The sequence below is a fragment of the Clarias gariepinus genome, chromosome 23 (assembly GCF_024256425.1).
Source record: "Clarias gariepinus isolate MV-2021 ecotype Netherlands chromosome 23, CGAR_prim_01v2, whole genome shotgun sequence".
NCBI lineage: Eukaryota > Metazoa > Chordata > Actinopteri > Siluriformes > Clariidae > Clarias > Clarias gariepinus.
In genome coordinates, this window is record NC_071122.1 from 20,112,116 (window position 1) to 20,135,827 (window position 23,712).

General features: G+C 41.3%; 1 protein-coding gene across 3 annotated transcripts in view; it reads right to left on the reverse strand.

Moving 5' to 3' along the window:
* Positions 1-23,712, reverse strand: part of ptprga (protein tyrosine phosphatase receptor type Ga) — a 252,060-nt gene that overhangs the window by 34,135 nt on the left and 194,213 nt on the right. For all 3 annotated transcript variants that reach the window (XM_053483753.1, XM_053483752.1, XM_053483754.1), the window contains exons 6-9: positions 22,677-22,743; positions 16,467-16,624; positions 10,128-10,308; positions 1,552-1,736 (exon numbers count right to left, since the gene is read on the reverse strand). In XM_053483753.1, the coding sequence (XP_053339728.1) occupies positions 1,552-1,736; positions 10,128-10,308; positions 16,467-16,624; positions 22,677-22,743 (591 nt within the window). The remainder of the gene's footprint in view (positions 1-1,551; positions 1,737-10,127; positions 10,309-16,466; positions 16,625-22,676; positions 22,744-23,712) is intronic.

Sequence of the window (23,712 nt, forward strand, 5' to 3'; positions counted from 1 at the left end):
GGGGTTTATTTTAACTTTTTTTTTTTAGGTAAAATGTGGGTTAATTTGTTTTATGTTTACTTTATATTTTGTGTTAATTATTTTTTATTTTTTTGGGCTGTGGAATGAATAATTAGATTTTCCATTATTTCTTATGAGAAAATTAAATTTGGTTTAAGTGTTTTGGAATACAAGCCCACTTCCGGAACGAACTATGCTCGTAATCCAAGGTTTTACTGTATGTTTCTTTTTTGCCCATATCTCAATAATAGGTAAGTAAAAGTGATCGATATTACTTGAGCATCTCCCTACCTAGGATGATCTCTTTTTTTTAAGTTGAGGTGTCACCTTGACATACTGTATAATAAACTTTATCCCTGCTCCTACACATGCTGTATATAAGGCAGCTGCTGATGTTGCCCAGTGATTTTAACCTTACCAAACCATTAGGCGGCTTTCTCGCTGCCTCAGACAGGTGGCACACACCAGACTAGAAGTCATTCATTTTATTAGTATGCATAGGGTTTCTGCTGATGCTGAATATTTTCCATCCGATCAAGAATGTACAGTAGATGTTAAAAGTCTGACAAAGCAACTGATATGCAAAAAATATGTTATTATTTTTGTTGCTCATACTGTATTTTACTAACATACTCAAGGTGATCCATGGGCTTTTTTCTGAATATTAAATTTCATAACAACAGAAATAGAAAAAAAAACAGAACCAGACGTACTACTGATTTGTTTTGTTTTTTCTTGGGGTTCGTCCAAAGTCAGGAGTCGGAAATCAGAATCGGTCCAGAACTACAGTACTATAGACTTTTTGTGTGAAAGCCACGGTTAAGAAATGTTCAACATTGTTGTACAACAACTACCAAGTGCACCCCTTCCTCCTGCTTAACTCAACACCCAGTCCTACATAAGCATATTTGATACATGTAGAGTATGTCTATTTCAAGTTCCATGGTTTATGTTTTTTTTTTAATGCAGGCAACGGATTTTAATTAATTTGTGACTGAATGCAACATGAAGGACAGACAGTAAAAGCCGCCAAATTCGGAGATCACGTCTGGATAAAAAGCGACAGCCACAAACATTTCCTGCGCTGTCAGAACAAACAATACGCTTATTAACCACACAGAAATTCTTTAAAGCTCATAAAAAGAAGCCAATATATGCTGAACTTGTGGTTATCACAGTGAAATAAAAAGTGAACTAAGTGGGCAGTCAGGGTCTTAACAGAGCAGTTGAACTTTTTTCCAGGTGCTAAGTATTTTTTTCACTTTAAATTCGACTGGAAAATTTGCGTATGCTTTTCTGACGTGATGTGAATTAAATGAAAAACATAAAGGAGCGGCGCTAATTCTTTTTAACCATGCAGACATTGGTAATGCTCGTCCTTACACATGACATTTTTTTTTCTTTAATGAATTTGCTTGCATTATCGCTTGTGCAACTACATTATAAAGTGCCCATGTGACTTTTACTGACATAAAAAAATAAATTTTTTTATTTTTATTATTTTGTTATTTCTTGACCTTTTTTCAGACCAAATGAACACTGTGGGCTCACCAGTTTTTGGTCACTGCCTTTGACGTAGGTCTCCTCGTATTCCTCGTCGTTTCGGGTCCAGCTGTATGAGATGAGGTAGCTGACTATGGGCGGGTCGTAGGTGATCTCAGGGCGGGACCATCGCACCACCAGGGCTGTTTTATTCAGAGGCTGAACTTGCATGTTGATTGGAGCACTGCTGCAGGCTGTGTGTGTGTGTGAGAGAGAGAGAGAGACAGGTGTTTAATAATGGAAGCTTTGATTATGACACGGCCGTCTATTTGCTGCTTTGAATGACAAAGAGACCAAGAGAATGTGCAACAGAAAAGCTTCGGTGAGAGATAGTGATCGAATGGAGAAAAAGAAGAGCGTTGTAATTGTGGCGAGTGTGAGTCATGGCTCCCCATGGCCTCATTGTGAATAATATAATCCACAAACTCATATATACTTGCCTGCAGGTCATTCATACTGCCAGTGTGTGTGTGTGTGTGTGTGTGTGGGTGGGTGTCTGTGTGGACCAGTAAGATGTGGTCGCCCTCAAACATAAAATAAAACACCGGCAGTTCAGCTCAAGCGGTGTATAAATCCATACAAGCTTTTCTTGTATGTAAACTGTGAAGGAGGCACAGAATAAGGCAGTCTTACAAATTTCACATTTAATTAAAAATCCATTATGCCAACAAAGCATTAGTGCAGACATATCTACTACCCACCATCGCAACTCTGTGTAATATTCTTTTCTCTGCATGACTGTAATAAGAAGTGACTCTTGTGTACACATGCATGTGCGGTTTATCTGAAGCGCTGAATATTTGTTATTGTTTGCTAGCTGATGGTCAACGAGGCTTTGATTACTGCCTTTAGTTCTGGAACAAATTTGCAATGATGTGTTTATGAGTGGAGCTCTGTAACTAATGTGTTTATTCACTGGTATCATGCACAAGTGCTATATTTACCTGACACTGACACCCATGGGAGTTTAGTTAATTATATTTCTCCAAATCGTGCAAATCCATTGGTCTCGGCTTTCTGTAACTTTTTTCGATTCCCACCCCAAAGACACAATGATGACTGGCCTTTTTGAGGCTGACATGCACAGAGGCCACACCTTCTTCCCTGAAAGTGACAGATGCAAATGCCACACCTCCTTTATTAGAACAGCCAGGCACAGAGGCCACACCTCCTTCTAAAAAACGGACAGGCACAGAGGCCACACCTTCTCTGATACTGGCAGGCACAGAGGCCACACCTCCTTCTCTAAAACGGACAGGCACAGAGGCCACGCTTTCTCTGATACTGGCAGGCACAGAGGCCACACCTCCTTCTCTAAAACGGACAGGCACAGAGGCCACACCTTCTCTGATACTGGCAGGCACAGAGGCCACACCTCCTTCTCTAAAACGGACAGGCACAGAGGCCACGCTTTCTCTGATACTGGCAGGCACAGAGGCCACACCTCCTTCTCTAAAACGGACAGGCACAGAGGCCACACCTTCTCTGATACTGGCAGGCACAGAGGCCACACCTCCTTCTCTAAAACGGACAGGCACAGAGGCCACGCTTTCTCTGATACTGGCAGGCACAGAGGCCACACCTCCTTCTCTAAAACGGACAGGCACAGAGGCCACGCCTCCTTCTTTGTGACAGACAGGCACCGAGGCCACGCCTTTTTCTCTGACATTGGCAGGCATAGAGGCCCCACCCCCTTCTCTGACATTGGCAGGCACAGAGGCCCCACCCCCTTCTGTGACACTGGCAGCCACTGAGACCACACCTCCTTCTCTGACACTGACAGCCACTAAGGCCACACCTCCTTCTCTGAGACGGACAGGCACAGAGACCACGCCTCCTTCCCTGAGACTGACAGGCACAGAGGCCCGCCTTCTTCTCAGTGTCTGATTAAATAAAGGCCATGCCTCCTTCACTAGTTCTGGCTGCCTACAAACACAACGTCAACTTCACTTAGACTGACACACACACACACACACACACCTTGTCCATTAGGACTGACAGACTACCAGAGGCCACAGATTCATTTGGACTGACAGAAACAGACACCAGGTACCGAGTACCTCTAACTAGTCTAGTTCTTCCGGGGTGTAAACACACCCAATATCATGGAACAAATCTATTTCAAATTCAAATGTCTTATCGTGTAATCAGGCCCCCCCCTTTCTTAGATATACACTCGGCCATTTCATCAGGTGAGTCTAACATCCTTGCAGGTGTCAGATTACTGAGTGTAGCCCCTGTGAGTGTAGCCCCTGTGCTGTTGTGCACCGTATCTGCACTCCTCCTCTCTACTTCCTCCAACAATTAAAAAGACCCCCCCCCTGTGAGCAGATGCTATTTGGGTGGTGCATCATTCGGTGACACGGTGATATGAGTGTATGGGGTGAGGTGCATCAGGGGTGCCGTCGATAATGAGACGGGATCCAGAATATCCAGGCAACAGCAGCGCTGTGGTCAGAAACCCGAAACTGACAAATGTGGACCAACATGGCACTGGACTAAATAAGTGGCCAATGCAAATAACACTTCTCTGTCTGATATAATATTTACCCTCTCATTACTGTTCACTGCCATACGCACACACACACACACACACACACACAGTCACTGAATGGCCAGTAGATGGCTCTGTTTGACCAGAGTGCCCACCCCCTCTCTATCACTCCCTCTCTCTCTCTCTTTCTCCTTCGCTCTCTTTGAGGACTGCGTCATGCCTTCTCCAAACCTTGCCTGGCTCCATGCCGCCCCTCCTCTGCCCAGCTCTCTCAGATCACCATGGCCACCTTCTACACACACACACTTACACAGATCTCTTCTCTCCCTTCTTCCCATGCACCCAGCACTCACCTACACACACACGCGCACGCACCTACAGCCACAGGGGAACCACTGCATGCAAAACGATGCTAATTAAACTAATTCTACTGATACTTGTGATGTTCAAGAGTCTCCTATTACCAGCGCTAATGGAGCAGAGGGCTAATAAATATGCAGGCACAATCGCGCACTATAATGCCTATGGTAATGCGTGAGATGACTTTCATTCGTAACATGCCTCAATGGTTATGATCCACCCACCCACCCACACACCCACATTCACACACACATATACACACATACCACACATACACACACACACATATCTATGACCTAGGAGCAACCGCAGTGTGTATTAGTAGAGGGTGGAACAGTGCAGCTCGTCCTCCTGTGACCGGGCACGATGAAGGCAAAGCTAGTGTTGCTAACGGTAACATTAGCAACATTAGGACAGGCGCTGCTGCACCTAGAAATGCTAACGCTAATGCTAATAGACGATCATTAATGTTAATACAGAATGGAGAGTGAATGTCGTAAAGCAAGCGAGCTAATTATGAGAGCTTCGATAGCTAATGAACTATATTAGAATTGCACTAGTAAATTCAAAAAAGATTGACTTGGTTATAGAATTAGCGCTGGGCTGGTGGGAGGGTTGAAATGCTAGAGCTCAGGACTTTTGCTATAAACAAACAAACTTCCTTGGATTTACAGTACGTTTGTTTTATAACTGGGATTTTTTTTAACGACGTTAGCTAGTTATACGGCTGATTAAAAACTAATACACATGACTTTCCTGAGATAAAGAAGCTAGCTAGATCACTTGCTAGCTACATTTAACCAAAGGGTGGAAATATGTTGCATATTCATGTTCACACATATCGACAAGATCTGCTATTAAAGGAACGCTTTAAAAATATTAAAACCCTTAAAACACAGCACACTGGTCAATGACCAAAAAACAGAAAACCAAAAACAAGTGCTTATATGGAAGCATTGCCGGGGGTGTTTACGAGGAGGCTTCAGACAGGCTTCCAAACTGTGTATTTGGGTTTTTAGGGATTTCAGGTAGAACAAAAATTATCATCACTTTTATAATAGTAATATAAATATTAAATTTTTCCCAGTAACAGGATATGGGAATGACATCGCAAAAACTCTCAAAACAAGAATATTATAATTATGCTTTTAATTATAGAAATGAGTCATAAAAAACAACAATAAAAACACGTGATCATGTGTATGTGTTATTCATTTTTGAAATGTTGGGTTGGTTGAAATGAATAAAAATTAAGTTTATCATATTGCCTATTTTGGGCGGAAAAATAATATATATATATATATATATATATATATATATATATATATATATATATATATAGAAAAAAATTTGTCACCCTATATTGCACAATCCTTAGCCCTATATACTGTATGTTTATTAAATGAAATAGCCAAAAAAATGGCTAAAATGTTCTGAGCTTTAAGAGCTACGATTTAAGAATAGATAAGAATTAAAACAATACTAGCTGGTAGCATGTACAGTACATCAGGGCTCATCCCTATGTTTCCCAGGGTCCTATTGTCCCTATAATCAGAACATGACAATTCTGGCGTCCCATATTCCCCTGGTCTATATACTGTAGCAGAGAGTGGACACCTGAAGATGATGTTCCTCAGATCTCTACTTGTTTAATGAACTGCTCTCTGGAGATCTCCAAAACCCACAAAAAATTACAACCATTAGTTTTGTTGTATTTAAATACTTCTGTAACCTTGTTCCTGGATAATATTTATTATATAATATAATATACTATTTTATTTTCTGAAATGGATTACATTTGTCTGGATTAATGTAAAAAAGTAACTAGGGAAAATTGGGTCCTGGGACCAAAGCTCCCGTATATCATGCTAGTTGCTTGTTCGCTAATCGCTGCACCCACATTTCTGCGATAAAATATTCAAGATGTGTTTATTAGGGTTATAAACACGTTCAATAATTACAAAATGAGTAGTTTCAGCAGTAATGTATTATTACCTAAATGCTATTCATAAGGTAGGTCAGAAAACAAACAAGCAGTAACCTCTTAGAGCGGAAAAAAAAGAAGAAGAGAAAATTACAGCAGAATAAATCCCATGCATATCACCAAATGTATTTTGTGCATTCAGTATTTGTGTGTTGCGTTCGAGATAATAAGGACAGAAAATGTTTTTACGTGGTGTAATCACATAAATCTAAACCCCAGCTGTAGTCTTGGTAATAATGTTATGTCAGAAAAGCCAGGTTTCCTGACACAATAATGTAATCTAATGCTGGCTTTGCCAGACTGGATATTACACTTAAAGAACCTTTCCTTTCCGATATCAAAAGTAAAAACAATTCAGAAGTACCAGAGGCATCGTGAGAAGATGCAATAACACCTGATATATATTTATAATATATATTTATTAGCATAGTTGCTATTTTCATTCTGGTGCTATGAGGGTTTTGGAGCCAAACACACTTTTTTTTTGTCCTCTGGTATTGTGTGTGTGTGTGTGTTTATGTGTGTGTGTGCGTTTGTTTGTGTTTGTTTAAAGTTTGCGTATGTGCTCGGATTCGATTCCCAGATGGTGGCTATACTACAGCACACTGAGCTTTTTCTTCACAAAATTGTGTTGAAAAGAAAACATGACAGACTCCTTGGGCAAAAGCAAAACAAAAACAAAAAAAACAAAACAATAAGAGATTTGGTCATGGTGTGGTAGCAGGTTAGCTAACGCTAAGATCCACACAACGTGCGCTCGACTGCTGGGATTAGCGAAGGCTTTACTCGGAGCACTTAGACACGAACGTGGCTCCTTTCCTAATCCCTAAGACCTGCTGTAAACCGGGCCTGTGTGCAGACGTCTGGTGCTGTGACGCTTTGTGTTTTGGGGGAAAACAGGGTGATTGGTGATTGGTGTATGTGTGCGGGTGTGTGTGTGTGTGTTTGTGTGGCGTGGGACATGTTCGTTTTGCTCCAACATCCTAAACAACAGGCTTTAATGGTGATGGATAAGGACGGTAGGCTGTAGTGGGGAAAGAACTGAGCTAAGCAAGTAAATGCACATACACACACACACACACACACACACACACACACACACACACACACACAGAACTGCAATACACTGCAGATAGTGATGAGACAGAAAACTGGGTGGGGGAGAAAAACCCAGGTTAGCATGAAGGTCCCTGAGATTTATTTTTTTATCCTACTTCTTGTCCTCTCCAGTCCGAAGCCGAGTGCGGTGCGTGTTCAGAAAGCAGCACTCTTAGGAGAAGAAAAAGAAAAAAGCATTTAATAAAAGAATAAAAAAAAGGCCATTCCTGACCCTGCAGCTATTTGACCGTAATAGAGTGGTAGAAGATTAATGTGTGTGTGTGTACATGTGTGTGTGTATGTGTGTTGGTGGGCAGAAAACATGGTAGACAGAAGGTGAACGCTAATATGTTGAAAACCTTGAACAGCCACGTTAAATAGACATTGTTGTAGAGATGCGGCCAATTAGACGAGGCCTTGAGGAAGCGACGAGGAAAGGACGCAAAAGAAGTAAAGATCATTAGCATGCTGAGCGAAACAAACAGTGGGGGGAAAAAAAACATACGCGATCGCAGAGCAGAAGGTTGTTTTGTTTTTTTCCCCCGTAAGTTAAAAGTGGTTAATATTGTGTCAACCCAGTGCCTTGGGGCTTGAATTGGAACGCATCCCGCTTCACTCAGGATGAATTTACTGCCGAAAGTTAAAGCAGTCCTGCAATCAGACTGTGTTCTACTTTTGTGATTCTGATTCCAGAGGATCAGGTGCTTCGCAAATGCAAAAATTATTAAATAAACAATCGATTAAAATCATATTTGTAAAGGGATGTGATTCTGATTATGATCAAGTCAAGTCAAGACTCAACGACAAGTGAAAAATGTTGTTGGTTGTCCGTTAGCTAGCTGTGTGTGATGCCACGAGGTACGCTTTACCAACTTTCATAGATCCTGGATTTATTTATTATACTTTTTTTATTTTAAAAAAGAAATTAATGGTTGTTAGAAAGCTTTAGTAATTCTTTAGTAACTCTTAGGCTTAAACACTTAATTGTTTTTACATCTTCTTTTCAATACTCTTAAACGTCTTCACATAGAGCATTAAGGCGTTCAAGAGTATTTCTAAACGATGTTTCACTCTCACAGCTCGATTCAGTTTTAATAATAAAACCTTTGCTGGTGTCTGTTTTAATAAAATCTTGCCAGCTTGTGGGAGTTGAGGAAGTGCAAAGTGCGGATCCCTTCAAGGGCGAACACACAGTACGATGTAAAAGAATTTTAATATATACGTTTTTTTGTTACGATGTAACATCAGAGATATCACTTGTATAGCAAGTAACCAGATGTGTACGGTGATCAAGAGATGATCTAAAGACGCGAGCGTATGCGTCATAACCACATTGTGCTCCCTGTTTTTCCGATCTGACGATAAGCTTCGGCATATAGCGTGAGCGATCCACCCCGGCCTCCGGGTCTCCCTTGATACGCCTCCGTAAATCCGTCCTGCTTCTGAACTCCCCACCCCTTCACGCCATCGCTCTCGTTCTTCCTGAATCGCATCCAAAACGTTTTTGACATGCTGCCAAGACGAAACAAACAAAAAGGATAAAATGAGCTCCTTTTTATCCTTAGCTTTTGTTCCTGAACTATTCCTGAGTGCTGAAATGAAGTCGGAGTCTGATTAGAGCCTGGAGGTTGCTCCGGGCCATGTTGGTGTGAGTGTGGAAATGTCTAGCTGAGCATGGATGAGAAGGCGGAGTAAAAGGGGAGCAAAAGAAAGAAAAAAAAAAAATAGAGGGGAGGGGGCAAGGTTTATGACCACCCAGACTCTGATTAGAAGAAAAATGAAAATACAAGTAATCGTGAGAATTACACTCACGCACACAGACAGAAAGAGAGAGAGAGACGTTAAAGGGATATTTTACAACCTTCACTCAATAACTAACACATTCGGCTTCTGTTATAACAGAGTAGATTTTGCTTTTGTTTTTGACCATTGAGAGTGATTTTTGACCGTTCTAATCACACACAAGCTAGTACTGAAAAATGCTGAAGTTCACCTTTAAAAACAGAAACGATCATAAATCATAACACGCCAAGAAATGAGGGGAAAAAAAAGTACAGTGAGTTTAAGGTGATGGACGGAGGAGCTGTGATGGACTGAGCTATCGTTATCTCACCATGAAGCGCCTGCGAGCGGCGGAAAACGTGAGCTAACTACAAAGAACGTCGGCGCTCACGGTCAGCGTCTTTCATGTGCCATATTCCAGCTTATATGATAAAGAGGAGCGTGTTTGCGCATCCACAGGTGTATGTGTGCATGTACACGCGCTGTTCTGTTTATATGCTACGGTGTATGGAGACTCACTGTTAGATGTGTGTGTGTGTGTGTGTGTGTGAGAGAGCATATGGCGTGTTGTTATGCACTCCATCTTAACCCAGCCAGTCTTCCTTTCTCTCCCTCCCTGCGTGACGGGAGTACACTCTCGCAGGAAAGGTACTGGACTGCAGCTCTTCAAGGGCAGCGTGCCCGTTCGAAAACACACACACACGCACACACACACACACACACACACACACACACACACACACACACACACACTCCCTTGTCATTAAAGAAGAATTTGCTATTTCTACCCAAACATGTTTTCTCTCTCTCTCACACACACACACACACACACACACACACACACACATCTCAGAGACGTCAGCCCACCTTTGGAGGACTCTGTGCCATAAGGGTCGGTCAGATACGGCAGCCAGGCGTCTTTGACGGCGGATTTGTACAACACGCGGTTGTCCAGGCTCTGCAGTGGGCGGACGTTATTGCGCAGGTACTCCACCGACTTCACGTGGTCCTGCTGCTCGGTGGTGAAGATGGAGTAGAACGCCTCCAACTGCGTCAGAGAGACACACACACTCACAATTGTCAACACATCACCAACGATCCTCTGCGATCTGAATACATCTACATTCATCTACATACACAAACAGCCTTATTTTACAAATCTGTACATGCAATGAAAAAGCAACAATAAGTGTTAAATGCCATCAGAGAAAGTCCCGGCACGTCCAGGACGCACATGATGCCTTACTTGTGAACAAAATGGAAAGAAAAAACAAAAAAACAATGCATGGCGATGTTACGTTTGTTTTCCGTCTTTGTCTATAGCGCATGATTCGATCCTGTTAGTGATGTAAGAGAGCGCCCTCTTGTGGGCACTCATCGCCATTTAATCTTTACACAACTTCATACTTCAATTTCTCCTACATTTATTTATTTATTTTTGCTACAGATTTAAGCAAGTAAAAACATTTCAACTTGTCTAAAAGTACATTTTTTTTTTCAATTCATCCTAAAAATATGCTGATGATACGCTGACTCCTCCTTAATTAGCAAATTGCTGGGCTGAAAATTTAGCAAACTGTGTTGACACTGGACACTCAGTAGGTAGGTATATATATATATATATATATATATATATATATATATATGTGTGTGTATCTTTAAAAACTATTCTCCCAATGCCCTCAGTGACTTCATTCTGCTCTAAAATATGATTCCCACATCCAGTAAACAAGCAGTTGAATTCTGTAACAAGTAAAAGCATCTGCAAGGGTCAACAATGGTAACAGAGAACAACTATTTCAGGCATCTGACCTTGCTGTGACCTTGGTCCTGTTGGTCCTGTTCCCGCCCCAAAATCCAAAATTTTCCAGCTCATTTTGTTGGGTAAAATGCTCATTCCATTAAAACCCCACGGACATTTAACGCTCGGTTCTTGAGATACCCTGCTAATGAGGATCAACCGAAAAAGAAAAAAAGACGAGTTCTGGATCGAACCGGTCATCCTGTAGCTATGATACGTGCTGTACTGTGCCACGAGATAATAATAATCAGAGCTCTGGTGACTGGTTCTGAACATGGAATCACAAATCATATAACAACATATCACTTTATACTGTAAGTTCCAAGATTTATTTTGGATTTATTACACAAACTCTCGACTGATCCTTTCTTTTCTTTCTTTTCTTTTTTTTTTTTCCCCAAGCGTCCCCTTACAAGCATGGCTGAAAATCCATTAACACGAGCGCACGTCTGTTTTAAAGAAGCGTTTTTTCCCAGATAGCAGATGATTAAAAACTTTATGCACATACGGATCGGTTTTGGAAATGGATAGTGCATTGCGGGCCAAAAGTTGCTCGAGTTGCCACAAGGTTTTTACGATTCGCGTGCCAGATGGAAAGCGCGAGCTTGCACTGGCACCGGTTCACAATCTGCCTTGGTTCCACCTGAGTGTTTCACGCATTTAAAAAAAAAAAAAAAAAACGGAAAAAAACAAAACAACAACAAAAAAACAACCCACATACGAACATGAAAAAAAAAATCTGTATTTTTATTGAGCCTAAATTGCACACGAAGAACTTGGATCAGAACATGAGACGTAGCGTTAACGGCTGTAATGAGAGCTGCTAATCAGATTCTCACCACGTTCTGTAAATTAAGAATTAATAGACCATGATTAAAAACAAAAAGAAATAATGGATAAAAATGGAATCTATAGAAATATAACTGTACACGGAACGCTGTCTCCAGTTTGATTGTTGTAACCAGATCAGGTAATGCAATCCCGATCACATGGCATTGTGGCGTGTGTGTGTGTCTGAGTAAGAGAGAGAGTATAAGAAGACAGGAGAAATGTGGGAAACATTACAGCTATGTCGGCACAGCATGTATTTGTGTGTGTGTGTGTGTGTGTGTGTGTATGTCCTCTAACAGGCCTCCAGGGAGGACGAATGGATATATGGATCAGACGAGTCTTAGTCTAGGATTTATTCCCCTTTGAAATTCCCTTCCTCCCATCCCATTCGCTCATCTTGCACTCGTTCCTAAATGACTCCTCTCTCATGAAGACCGAGCGAGTCAGACAGCAGGTGTGAAAGAAGAGCGCGACCAGGTGGAGCTCCACACGGGCTATAACCATCAGACAAGCCCACCTCCGTCAGCACCAGCTGCCTTCTACACTTCCTCTCTGTCTCTATAGCTCTCTGGATCACTACGTTCCTCTGCTCTCTGTCTCTCTCTTTCTGTCTTTAGATAAAACTGCTGTATTTATAAGTGCGATAGAGATTAAGTGCAGAAAGTGCTTGCTGGAGGGGAGCTGGGAGTTCAAGAGTTTAGCAATGATCCGGGTAAAATGTAGTTTATCTAAAACGAGTGGATATAATTTTTTACACCTTATCACTTATAGCACTGCACTGATACTGTACTTCTGAGGACCTGCTCAAAGCAAGTGTCGTTAGCACTAACGCTAATATTAGCCATGTTGCTTCTTTTCAACGGTCCTCAAAACCCATTGCGCTGTTCATCTCTCTCTGTTTCTCTCTTGTTCTCTTTATTTTCCTTAATGGCGGTTATGAGAATAATATGTTCGAACCGTTGTCATGGTAACGGATGGCTCTTACATCACTAGATTCTGTTTTTAAGACTAAAAATCTAGACAAAAGGAGTAATAGATGATTTATAGATAGATGCGTGATGAGTGCATGCTAAGCTCGTACAGCTGATCTCAATTAACAATTATGATTTTTTTTCTAAGCTTCTGGGGACCCTTGCATTGACACTATTATTAATGCGGCTAATTAATGCTTTGCTACAGCTCAATCTAACCTTAGTGGCCAAATCAAAACCTTCTAATACTTAATTTTTTTATTTTATTTTATTAAAAAATGCCTCCACAATGTTAAAATCTGAGCGAGGACATTTCATCCCGACTGATATTTACACACAACACATGGCCTTGCCTCTAGCCTTGTGTCAGTACGGAGCTACCAGAGATAATCTCCCAATCACAATCTGCGAGTCTGTAATATATCTGAAACGTCTGAAGTAAACGGCTTAGTGCGGCAATAGTTTGGAAATCTGTGTGTGAAGCAAAGAAACTGTTAAATATGCAATAGGGCCGTACGCAGGCCCTGTGTGTGGCCGCGCAGATTTGAGTGCACGTCGCTATATATCCATGTTTGAGTGCTTGTCTGTGTGTGTATGTTTGGAGCTGTGTGTCGAACCTGTGCTAAAAGTACTTCTGAGCTTCACCTGTTGCTCGCCGTGACCTACTTCCCTGATTCATCAGCAACAAAGGGAGAAAGAAAAAGAGAGAGTGCTAACAAGATAGAGAGAAAGAAAGAGAGAGGAAAATAGTGAGCGAAAAAAAACATGAACAGAAAGACAGCACCGTTGTCGTCATCTACTACAGGAGCTTTTATCTGTTTCTTTCAAACCAAATCACAGGAGGAAAGAAAGGACAAAAACGCTCCCAGTGTCAATCGCTTTAAATGACCTCCTAATGGCCACTAACTGAAGGAAAAAGGATGGAAAAAAAAGGCTTGTCTTGTCATGAAAGCCAGGCCAAGTCAAAGAGTCTTTCTCTTTGCATCTCATTTCTCTCGTGAAAATGATGAAATAAATGGAGAATTCTTGCTCATAACAAAAACTCTAATCACAACCAAAGAGCACTAATCACAGTAAAAGGTTTAAATGTGGAATTTAAACTCTTGTACACGTACACAAACTTGTGTTATATTACTTTAAATTCAACCTTAGATAGATATTTCACTCACGTCTGTAAATCCATTTCATAACACGTTTTTTTTTCACATTAACATTCTCCTCAGGTTGGTATTCTATAGCAAGGTCTACTTAAAAGTTTAACATACGACGTATGTGGCATTGGCATTGATGCTAAACACAAAAAGTAGCACTTGCGTGATCCTGCAATTAGAGTAAAATCAATCAAAACCCAGCAGCAATTCTGTCTTCGCAAGGACACAAACTACAACAAGACTACAGCAACTTACATTAAACTAAGTTAGAGAACTAATCAATGTTGAACAGGACAGAACCTTTTCTTTCGCACTTAAACCCATTTCTCTCTCTCTCACAGTAAACCCTCGTCGGATTCTGTTTCACCCGAGGTTGATGTACTGGAGATGTCGTGTGAAATCTTTTTTACCAATTCTGACACTCAGCACAGAATACGAATGACTATTACAGGACTGTCTCACGGCCTGAACGCTGATCTGCAATGTCCTACTATGAAGCATTCTCTCATCATGTGACTCCATAATCTTTTTTTTCTTTTCTTTTTAACAAAACAACAATCCTAGCTAATTAAAACATTCGGGTGTACACAATAGGGAAGTGTAAATATATTCCTTGTCTAAACTGTTATTTCTGTTTGTTATCACAGTTACAAATTTACGAATACATTTGACATGCTGTTTCTTTCTTTTCAAATACATTCAGTTTGTACTTCTTTTTCTGTCCTCTCGGGTTTCGTCCTGTCCTTCTCCTTCCCGCTGACACTCGCTGTCCAGCTGTCTGGCTGATAGACTGATTCTATCTATTCTCCTTTCGTACGATGAGTTTGTGATGCTGGACTGCCCCTGTATCCTCCTCCTCCTCCTCCTCCTGCTCGTGTTTCTGCCTTCCTCGCTGGCTCACACAAATCAGCTGAATTCGTCATCCACACTTGGCCTGCTTTCGTCGCGCTCCCTAAGCAAACTCATTTCAGCTCATTAGGGTTTAAGCCAAACACTCTCCGTACCAGAGAGGAGGGGGCAGCAGAGGAGAGAAGGGTGGGTGGGTGGGTAGGTGGTTGTAAGCGGGCCCCGGGTCGTCTAGTTAACGCACCGTCACACAGCTTCCTTCGGCTGTTTGTTTCCATTATTACCGAGCGGTGTACAGCTCACTATGTGAGCTGCCGGTGTCGATTAACAAGTGCAGGAGTACGAGATTATCTACCGACTTGCATTTTTATGTACGTCCTTGATGTAGATGCGAGAAGCTCACCGGAGAGAATTGAACGAGCGAGAGATAAAGAGAGGGGATTAAAAAAAATAAAAAAGTAGCAGATGAAAGAGAATGAAATGAGTTGGAGAATGAGTTTGAGATTGTGTTTGTGATCGTAGATAATTAAAAAGATCCACAGCACGGTCCGGCTCTTATTCTTAAGTGCTATTCATTTCGTAACGCCGTTTAACTACCCTGCAGAATTTTGCTGCAACCTCAGCTAACGCACCTAATGTAAGAAGATAAGTAAGGTGTGTGTAATAAGCATCGGAAACAATACTCATCAAGACAGCACATTTGGGTTCAATCTGTGTTAAACACCTCTTTTCTGGATACGTCCCTTCGTATTATCCTACGAAGCACAATCATACATAATCGTTTTTTTTTCTCTCACCTATGAGAGGCTACGTGTAGGAACGTCTCTGTCTGTAGAACGACCCCTTCGCACTTACATCTTAATTGAGATCTGAAATACTTGTCAACTATTAGCTGCCTCGCTTCAAAACCTGACAGGACAAAATCAACCTCGGGCTTTTTTCAACTTGTGTGATGCATAATTTTGTGAACATTTCCGATGAATAGAAATATAACCCCCCCCCCCCCCACACACACACACCTTTCATCTTAAATTTCTGGCGTCTCATGGCTGGCTCGCTTCAAAATCAAACAACTGGCAAGCCAGCCAGGAGCTGGAAAAGACAAAATCATACTCGGCGTATGAGAGCTTCATTTTAAGAACGTCTCTTCCGAATGCAGAAAATCACTCCTCCAAAATGTTCGACATAAACCCGTGCCAATTTTGGGCTGGCGTTTTTTTTTTATAATCTAACAAATGGTGCTCCAGGCAGAAGTGGCAAAACACAAATTGATCTCAAGATTTTTTTCTTCAGGTTATGAGAGCCTCGTTTTTCCATGAGTATATATATATATATATATACAGAAATTCTGTATATATATATATTTTTTTTTTTTCCTAAATGACCAGTTTTATAAGTCAAAGTTCTTGTCAGCTTCTAGTACGATTTGTTGTTGTATCCTAAATCCCTGCCAATTTCTGCATTCATTTCCAACTGGCTGGCTCGCCAGTTTTTAGAGTTTAAATTGAGTCAGTGATGAGCTGCAAAACATACAAATCAAACTCAAAAACATGTTGCAAATGACAAACTCACACACACACACACACACACACACACACACTCTCACCTGTCTGTAGGACAGGAAGACAGGTCTGCTGAAGACGATCCACTCTACTACTTTACTGCAGGGTGGAGTGGTGAGAGAGCCGATGTAGCGGTAGTAACTCCCGATCGAGGATGGCAACAGGTCCCGCAGAACAAAAGGCTCCAGAAACGTCTCTTTCTCTGAGAGGGAGTCAGAAATGTCAAATCAGTGAGACTACACAATGAAAAAGCCATAATAGGGAAGAATATATATGTTCATCCAAAACATTTACAGTAGGTTTATTTTATATCGGGTATATATATACTGAAATACGATACCCATACTAACCTTTCGGATTTGCATTTATGACCACTCTGACGTTTTGTCTGAAATTTGTGTATGCGAATTTTAAGATTTACCTGATTTAACGAAGCTCGTTCAGCTCATGTAGGGATTTGATAAGCTTAACCTTTGCAGACCTGAGTGTCTTCAAATGAGGATATGATACTTTGATCTCTTTCCTTTTCTTTTTTCTTGTACGATCCTTACAAAAACTCAAATACCAAACTTCTTCCTTTTTGAAGATTGTAATTAAGTTCATAGGTACCGAGTGCTAATAAAGAGAAGCAAATGAGAAGAAAGTGCAATATACAAACAAAAATGTATAGTCCAGGTCTCAGGAGACTAAAGAGACATTTCTTGCGAGGTTTATTCATTTTAAAGGTCTTTCGGATGCTTTGACTTCCTTGTGAACCCCCTCACTTGCATGAATTATACAAATTGCATATATTTTATCAGAGAAATAAGCACAACTTTATGCAATTATGTGGTTCTACAAAGCTGGAGTTTGGCACTCTTTGGCACCCCAGAACAAAGTGACTGACCTATTTTGCACCATGAATGTGTGAATGCAGAGCATATTTTAGGACCAATATTTGACAAGCAACTAATTTGAAGAACATGAGAAGATTTTTGGCCTTTCACCGAAACGACACCTGATCGATAGCGCAAAGCAGACCAATTCTGCAGTGGCTGCAATCCGTGGCTTTTCACGATGCAATCTTGTAGGGATCAAATTGCACCCGGGGTGCACATATTTCCCGTAGCTTTATGACACAAACATCTTTCGAACATTCGGATTTGCATTTATGACCACTCTTATATTCTGTCCAGCTGTCCTTTTTTTTTTTTTCAGCGGTGAAGATAAGCACAAGTCAGAGTACATTTTAAGCAGCGTTGATATAAGCCTAGATTGTCACATCACTAACCTAGATTTCAAATGAAAGAAAAAAAAGAGGATACAATAGAGACGCTTGTTTAAAAGGATTTAGCGGCAGATAAAAAGCCACTGCATATGCTGTGCCCTATTTAATCAGAACAGTCAGGATTAAACAGCCAATGCTGCAGAGAGGGACAAGATTGACAAATTAATAATAAAAAGAAAAAGGTGGCTCTGTGGATATATTGCTGTGGTTTGTGTTTTGGTCCCTTTACAGCAGATCGCATTTATCCTAGGATAAAACATTTCTGATGGGAATAGTCCCCAACAGGATGACCTTCCGCAGGGTACAAGAGCTCAATAAATTTATTGAAGCCACACTATGGCCTTTACAATCACTGGATTTAAACTCAACAGTACATTTAACACGCTGATAGGAGATTTTGGAGCAGTCTTCAAAACAGTGACTATAAAGATCATCAAAAAAGATCAGCTGTGGGAATATTGTTTGGAAAAAAAATTATACCAGCACTCGTGTGGTCCCAATGGTTTATTTATTTATTATTATTTTTTTTTTTTATAGTAAGCGCATTATATCTCTTCATATAACTTATTCACATTCACCTTAACATGTCAACTGGTCATAGATTTGGTAAAAAAATAAACCAGGGAAACAGGGTCCCAGTTTGGGCATTTCCTCATGACGGTGTGCCAGTTTCTCATTGAATTGGACAGCAGGAGGTGGAGAGGTGGTGTGGAGGAAATCATTAAGATGTATGGGGTGCTCGGAGTGTGTTTAAGTGGCTATGCTAATGTGTTTTTATTTTCTGTTTGCACATCTGAGTTAGGGTTGAATGAGCACCAATCCTCATGAGATTATACAGGAGGTGAGCAAACTGGAGTGAGGAAGACTAAGAGAGGAAGACGGAGAGGCTCTGGCTCAGTGGCATGGTAATGGATGAGCCCGGAGACTTTTGCACACGCGGACACACAAACACACACACACGCACAGAGCCATGGGAGGAAAATCCCTCAACCGCAGAACTGTAACCAACCTAGCAAGCCACCGAGTCTCTCCTTAAAACAGAGACTTTTCCATGCAGAAGAAACAGCACGAGCAGCACAGCTGTGGCTGTAAAGACTTGCATAAGACCATATGCTTTTATTCCATCAGTTTGTCAGTATTCTCTTGATGACATGTCAGACTGCATGAGCAACCGTAGGAAAAGGTTCTTCTGCAGGAAAGGAGAGAATATGAACCCCCCCCCGGGTTCATATTCTCTCCTTTCCTGCAGAAGAACCTTTTCCTACGGTTGCTCATGCAGATTGCTTCTTTAATGCAGCAACAAACCATGCTGCTGAGAACTGCAATGTTGTTTGTATACGATTTAAATGAATCATTCAGGCGTGTTGTTTGAATCATTTTTGGCAAGACTGCTATTCAAAATCGTTAAGCCTTTCCGAAGAGCAAAACTGAGAGCTGAATTGGCCGTGATGCGAGCAGATACACTTTCTCTCCTGCCAGTCAGCTAATATCATCATTGGCTAATTGTAGGAGTATGTATGCAGAAAAGTGCAGATAGCACTTTGCTCTGAGTGTGTTACACGGATAACATCTGGTAATCAGTAGCCAGGAATAGAATAGGAACCAAAAAACCATCCTCAAATAATTAATTTAGGCTGTTACATAATGCAACAAACACATTTCACTTTATCAGAACCATCCAGGTGAGCATTGGGAGGTTTGTTTCAACTCAGGTACAATCCTGGAGTCACAGTGAAGAGTATATGCACGCATTAAAGTTTGAACCGAGACACGACGCCGGAGGTATACATAAGGACGGGGTACATGTAAGGACGGGGTCGTCTCCGGGAAAAAAAACATCACACTCGGGTCCGCAAGCCGAATCTGCTAACATGGTGCTTCTCTCCTAGCCTTAATGCATGCTTAAATATTAAGCAAGAGCACTGGAAGAAATGAGTGGATGAGCAGAGAAGCAGACAGCTGGGCTGTGCAGGGCTTTCCATCTGCACGGTCTGTGTATGTGTGTGTGTGTGTGTTTAAAATTCCTGATGACATACTGAGTGCACAATCAGTGTGGGTAAAGACAAAGCGTGCGAGGAAGGAACAGGAATAGTTGGTGTATCTGGTTATTTAATAAAAATGTTTAGCAAGTCAAAATGGTGCGTTCGGTGCGATTTATATCCAAATGCTGACTGGTTTCACGAGTGTCTGGAGTGACAGGGCTGGAAGTGTGTGTAAAAGTGCAGAAATGGCTGTGACGGTGTCTGCGGCAGAGCCCCTGCTGAGATCTGTCTAGAACACTGACAGACACACACGCCCATGTCCTACCTCCTAGTGGAGCCTGCTGTGGGCAAGCACACACACACACATACACACACACACACACACACACACACACAGTACCTACATCCACTCACCAGAGATAGAATATTATATGAAATCTGCATCCCTAATGGCCTGAGACTCTTCATCGCCCTTCATCACCATCAACCTGTGTCCAACATACCGCCGGAGGAATTACCCGCTAACAACGGGCCGGATAATAGCACCATCACACAACCTGCACCTTCACCCACATTATAATCATCCGTTACGTTCGTCCTCCCTGCCAACAAGCTGATTACTACCATCAACATCGTCTACGGCTGGAGGAAACAAATTCATACGGACGCCGTCTTAACAACCACTTCGGCTACAATCCCAGCAATCATCATCATCATCATCAGCGCCGCCATCAGCGTTCTTCATCGTCCTGTACTCATGATGCGGCTTCGCCGATGGCTGACAGCAGCAGCTGTTTCTACTACACATTACAGCTGATCTCTCCTGTTAGCAGCTTCCTGCAACTCGACTGCGGATTTCTCTCTCTCTCTCTCTCTCTTTTTTGCTCACACACAGACACACAGACACACAGACACACACCCACACCCTCACACTCCCTCCTCACTTGGCATGGCTCTATGACTAGCAGGCCAGGATGTTATTGAGTGCACTCATGCCTTTAACTGGCTGAGAAAGGGACAGCTTTTTTGGAGGTCACTCAACATCCATATGTTCATTTCAGTCTTTTTCTGCTTCAGCAATATTCAAGACAGGGTTTTGAATCTGGCCTTTGACCTTTAGTTGTCTCTTTCTTTCTCTCACACACAGATATAGACACACAGTCACTGTGATAGTCTTATATGACAGAAGGTGGCGTGATGAAGGTTTGGTGACGTGAGGTGGGCGGGGCCATTAGACAAACAGACGTGATGACCAATCGGTGTGATCGACTACATTCCCGTTCGAGTTTCTCATATGTATTTAAAAATAAACTCCACAGGCTGCGTGGCCTTAGTCAGACAGCAGACCTGTGTGCATGCTACAGTGGATGTATTTATTTGTGAACCCACACCCGCACATCGTGACGTCCTGCATTCTCGACCCGTCTTCATCATCTCCATGTTAGTCATCCGTTTCAACAGCCATGTCTCGGGGCTAATGGTGCCTGAATTAGTCGACTTTTCCAGCGCAAAAAAAAAAAAAAAAAAAACCCACAAGTTTGTTTCTTTCCGCTTGACCCGTTGGTCACATCCTATTTTTCTTAAAAGGCTTTCTTGCTAGTCGGGATTCAGCACATGTACGTTTCGTAGTTTAGCGGTTTCCCACAATCTGACTCATCGTTTATATAGACGCTGAAGCCCGCAGTAGATGGCTCCTCTCAGAAACCTCTCACCTTGACCTTGTAGACAGTTTCGGCCATCTTGTTAGCAATATCATGTGCTACATGGTTAACCATCAGGGGTGTCCGAGTCAAACCGAGACACAGAACGCAATCATGAAAGTAAAAACTACCTTTATTTCTCTATATAATCCCCTGATACACTAATGCACTTATCCCAGCGTTTCACGAGTGCTCGGATACCATCAAGGTAGGAAGCTTCGTCAGTACGTCAGAGCCATGATCGGCCTGGCCTCCCAGGAACTCCTTTAATGGCCCAAACATGTGGGAAATGGCTTGGGGCGAGGTCAGGAGGGTTTTTGGAATGTTCTTGGAGTGAGCTCGGAGTCACATAGGCCAGGATTGTCATTGCCTTCTTTAAAATGTTTGCACCATTCTGATGTTTTACTGTGGCTAAAAGTCATATCATATTAGTACTACAGTAGGTCCCGGTTTGACTTGAACACCCTTTGTACTTGAGGATCAGGATTCCTAAAAAGCTTGGTGAAAAATGTCTACTGATAAAATAACAAAAAATTAATTAACACTTTTTTTTTTTTTTTTACACTTTTAGTGTCTATTGTTCCATTTGCTGGGTGTCCACAAATATTTTATGCAACATAACAAAAAATATAATTAAAAATATTGTTGGTAACATTTAGTGTATTAACTGTAAAAAAAATCAACATGAATGTTGTCAAATTGTTAGATCTCTTGTGCAGCTATAAAGTTAAAGCACTAAAAATGCAAGAAAGTCTGGTTCTTTCGAGGCAAAATAATAAAAAATGAGGCAGCGCTCAAGGCGACTTTTGTACGATAATGTTTATGGAAGATTCTGTGCGAAAGTTTTGACCCCCCTCTCATTTGCTTCCAAAGAGTTCGATTATTTTTCATGTAGTCTTGAGGAAAAGTTCTTCAGGCTTCATGACAGACCCTTTGTCTCTCATTTTTAGTCCAGTCCCTGTACTGTACTGCACCTGAGCGGATTCAGAGGAATGCTAGTGTATACACACACACACACACACACACACACACACCTAACACACCTAAACAAGCCAAACCTAAAGCTCAACGACAGATATACAGTAGATAAAATCTCTCTCTCAATATCTTTTTTTACAAAATGGTGTTGACGGACTCTGAATACACAGGCACGGTCTGTGAATGTAGAACCTTCTGAACTTTATGTGCACTGGGAGATTCGGAAACGCTTTAGAGCTATAAAGGTGATCATTTCGGAGAGTGGGAAAGTGACAGCAGTCCAGAGCCATATGGTGCTGCTGTCCAGTGCTCTGCAAATTTACTCACCGTGATGCACGACTCCTCTCAGGCCGTGGATTATAGGGTCTAACGCAGGATTGTCCTTCTGTCCAGCCTGAGAGAGAGAGAAAGAAAAACAATTGATGAGACTTTATTCTGTAACTAGAATCATCAATCATCAAGCCATCAATCATCATACATTTCCAGATAAACGTCAAGGATGGGAATGAGCAGGGGACGACCGATACGCTATTATGGTGATACCTTGGTGCTGATTCGATGTATTGCCATACCATATTCCGCCCTTCAGATTTTATTATAACTCTAAACGAATGTTTACAACAGCATCATTTTACCACCTCAAATGCAAACATACAGAATATACACAGAACTGTGCAAAAGTCTTAGGCACCATATTATACGCTGTACCAATTTTGTTATACATGTTTATCATGTCTGCATAATTAGGTACAAAATCAAAACAAACTTAAAAAGTAATAAATAAATAACATTACAGGAGAATATATGCATGTCTGTAAAGAACAAAAATATAGTACTGGTAAGACAGACCAGTTTTTTTTAGACGGAAACAAAAAATCTAATGCTAAACCTAACAGCTGTTTTACTTAGAGTACTGTGCACATACAAAAATATGGCATAAGCAAAAGATGCTTTTGAAAACATTTCTGCATAAAATAAATTTCTATAAAGAGCGATAAAGAGTAATAAAATAAACAGTCAATATTTGGAGTGAAAATTCATTGTGCAGTTTTATAAGTAAAACAGTTGTTAGGTTTTACTGAGCTTGCTGGAGAATATGAGTTCTTCTGGTCACTTTGTCACCCTCGCTCCGTTCTATTTTTATGTAAATCCCGGGAGCGTACATTAGGTTTCTTGTTTCCATCGGAAAACCGGTCTGCCTTTTGTCTTCACAGCCATCCATATATTCTCCTGTAATGTTATAATATTTATCATTTATAAGTTATATATGAAAATACTGAATGATTTTGTACATAATTATGCAGATATGACAGACACATATAACAAAATTGGTACAGTATATAATATGCTGCCTAAGACTTTT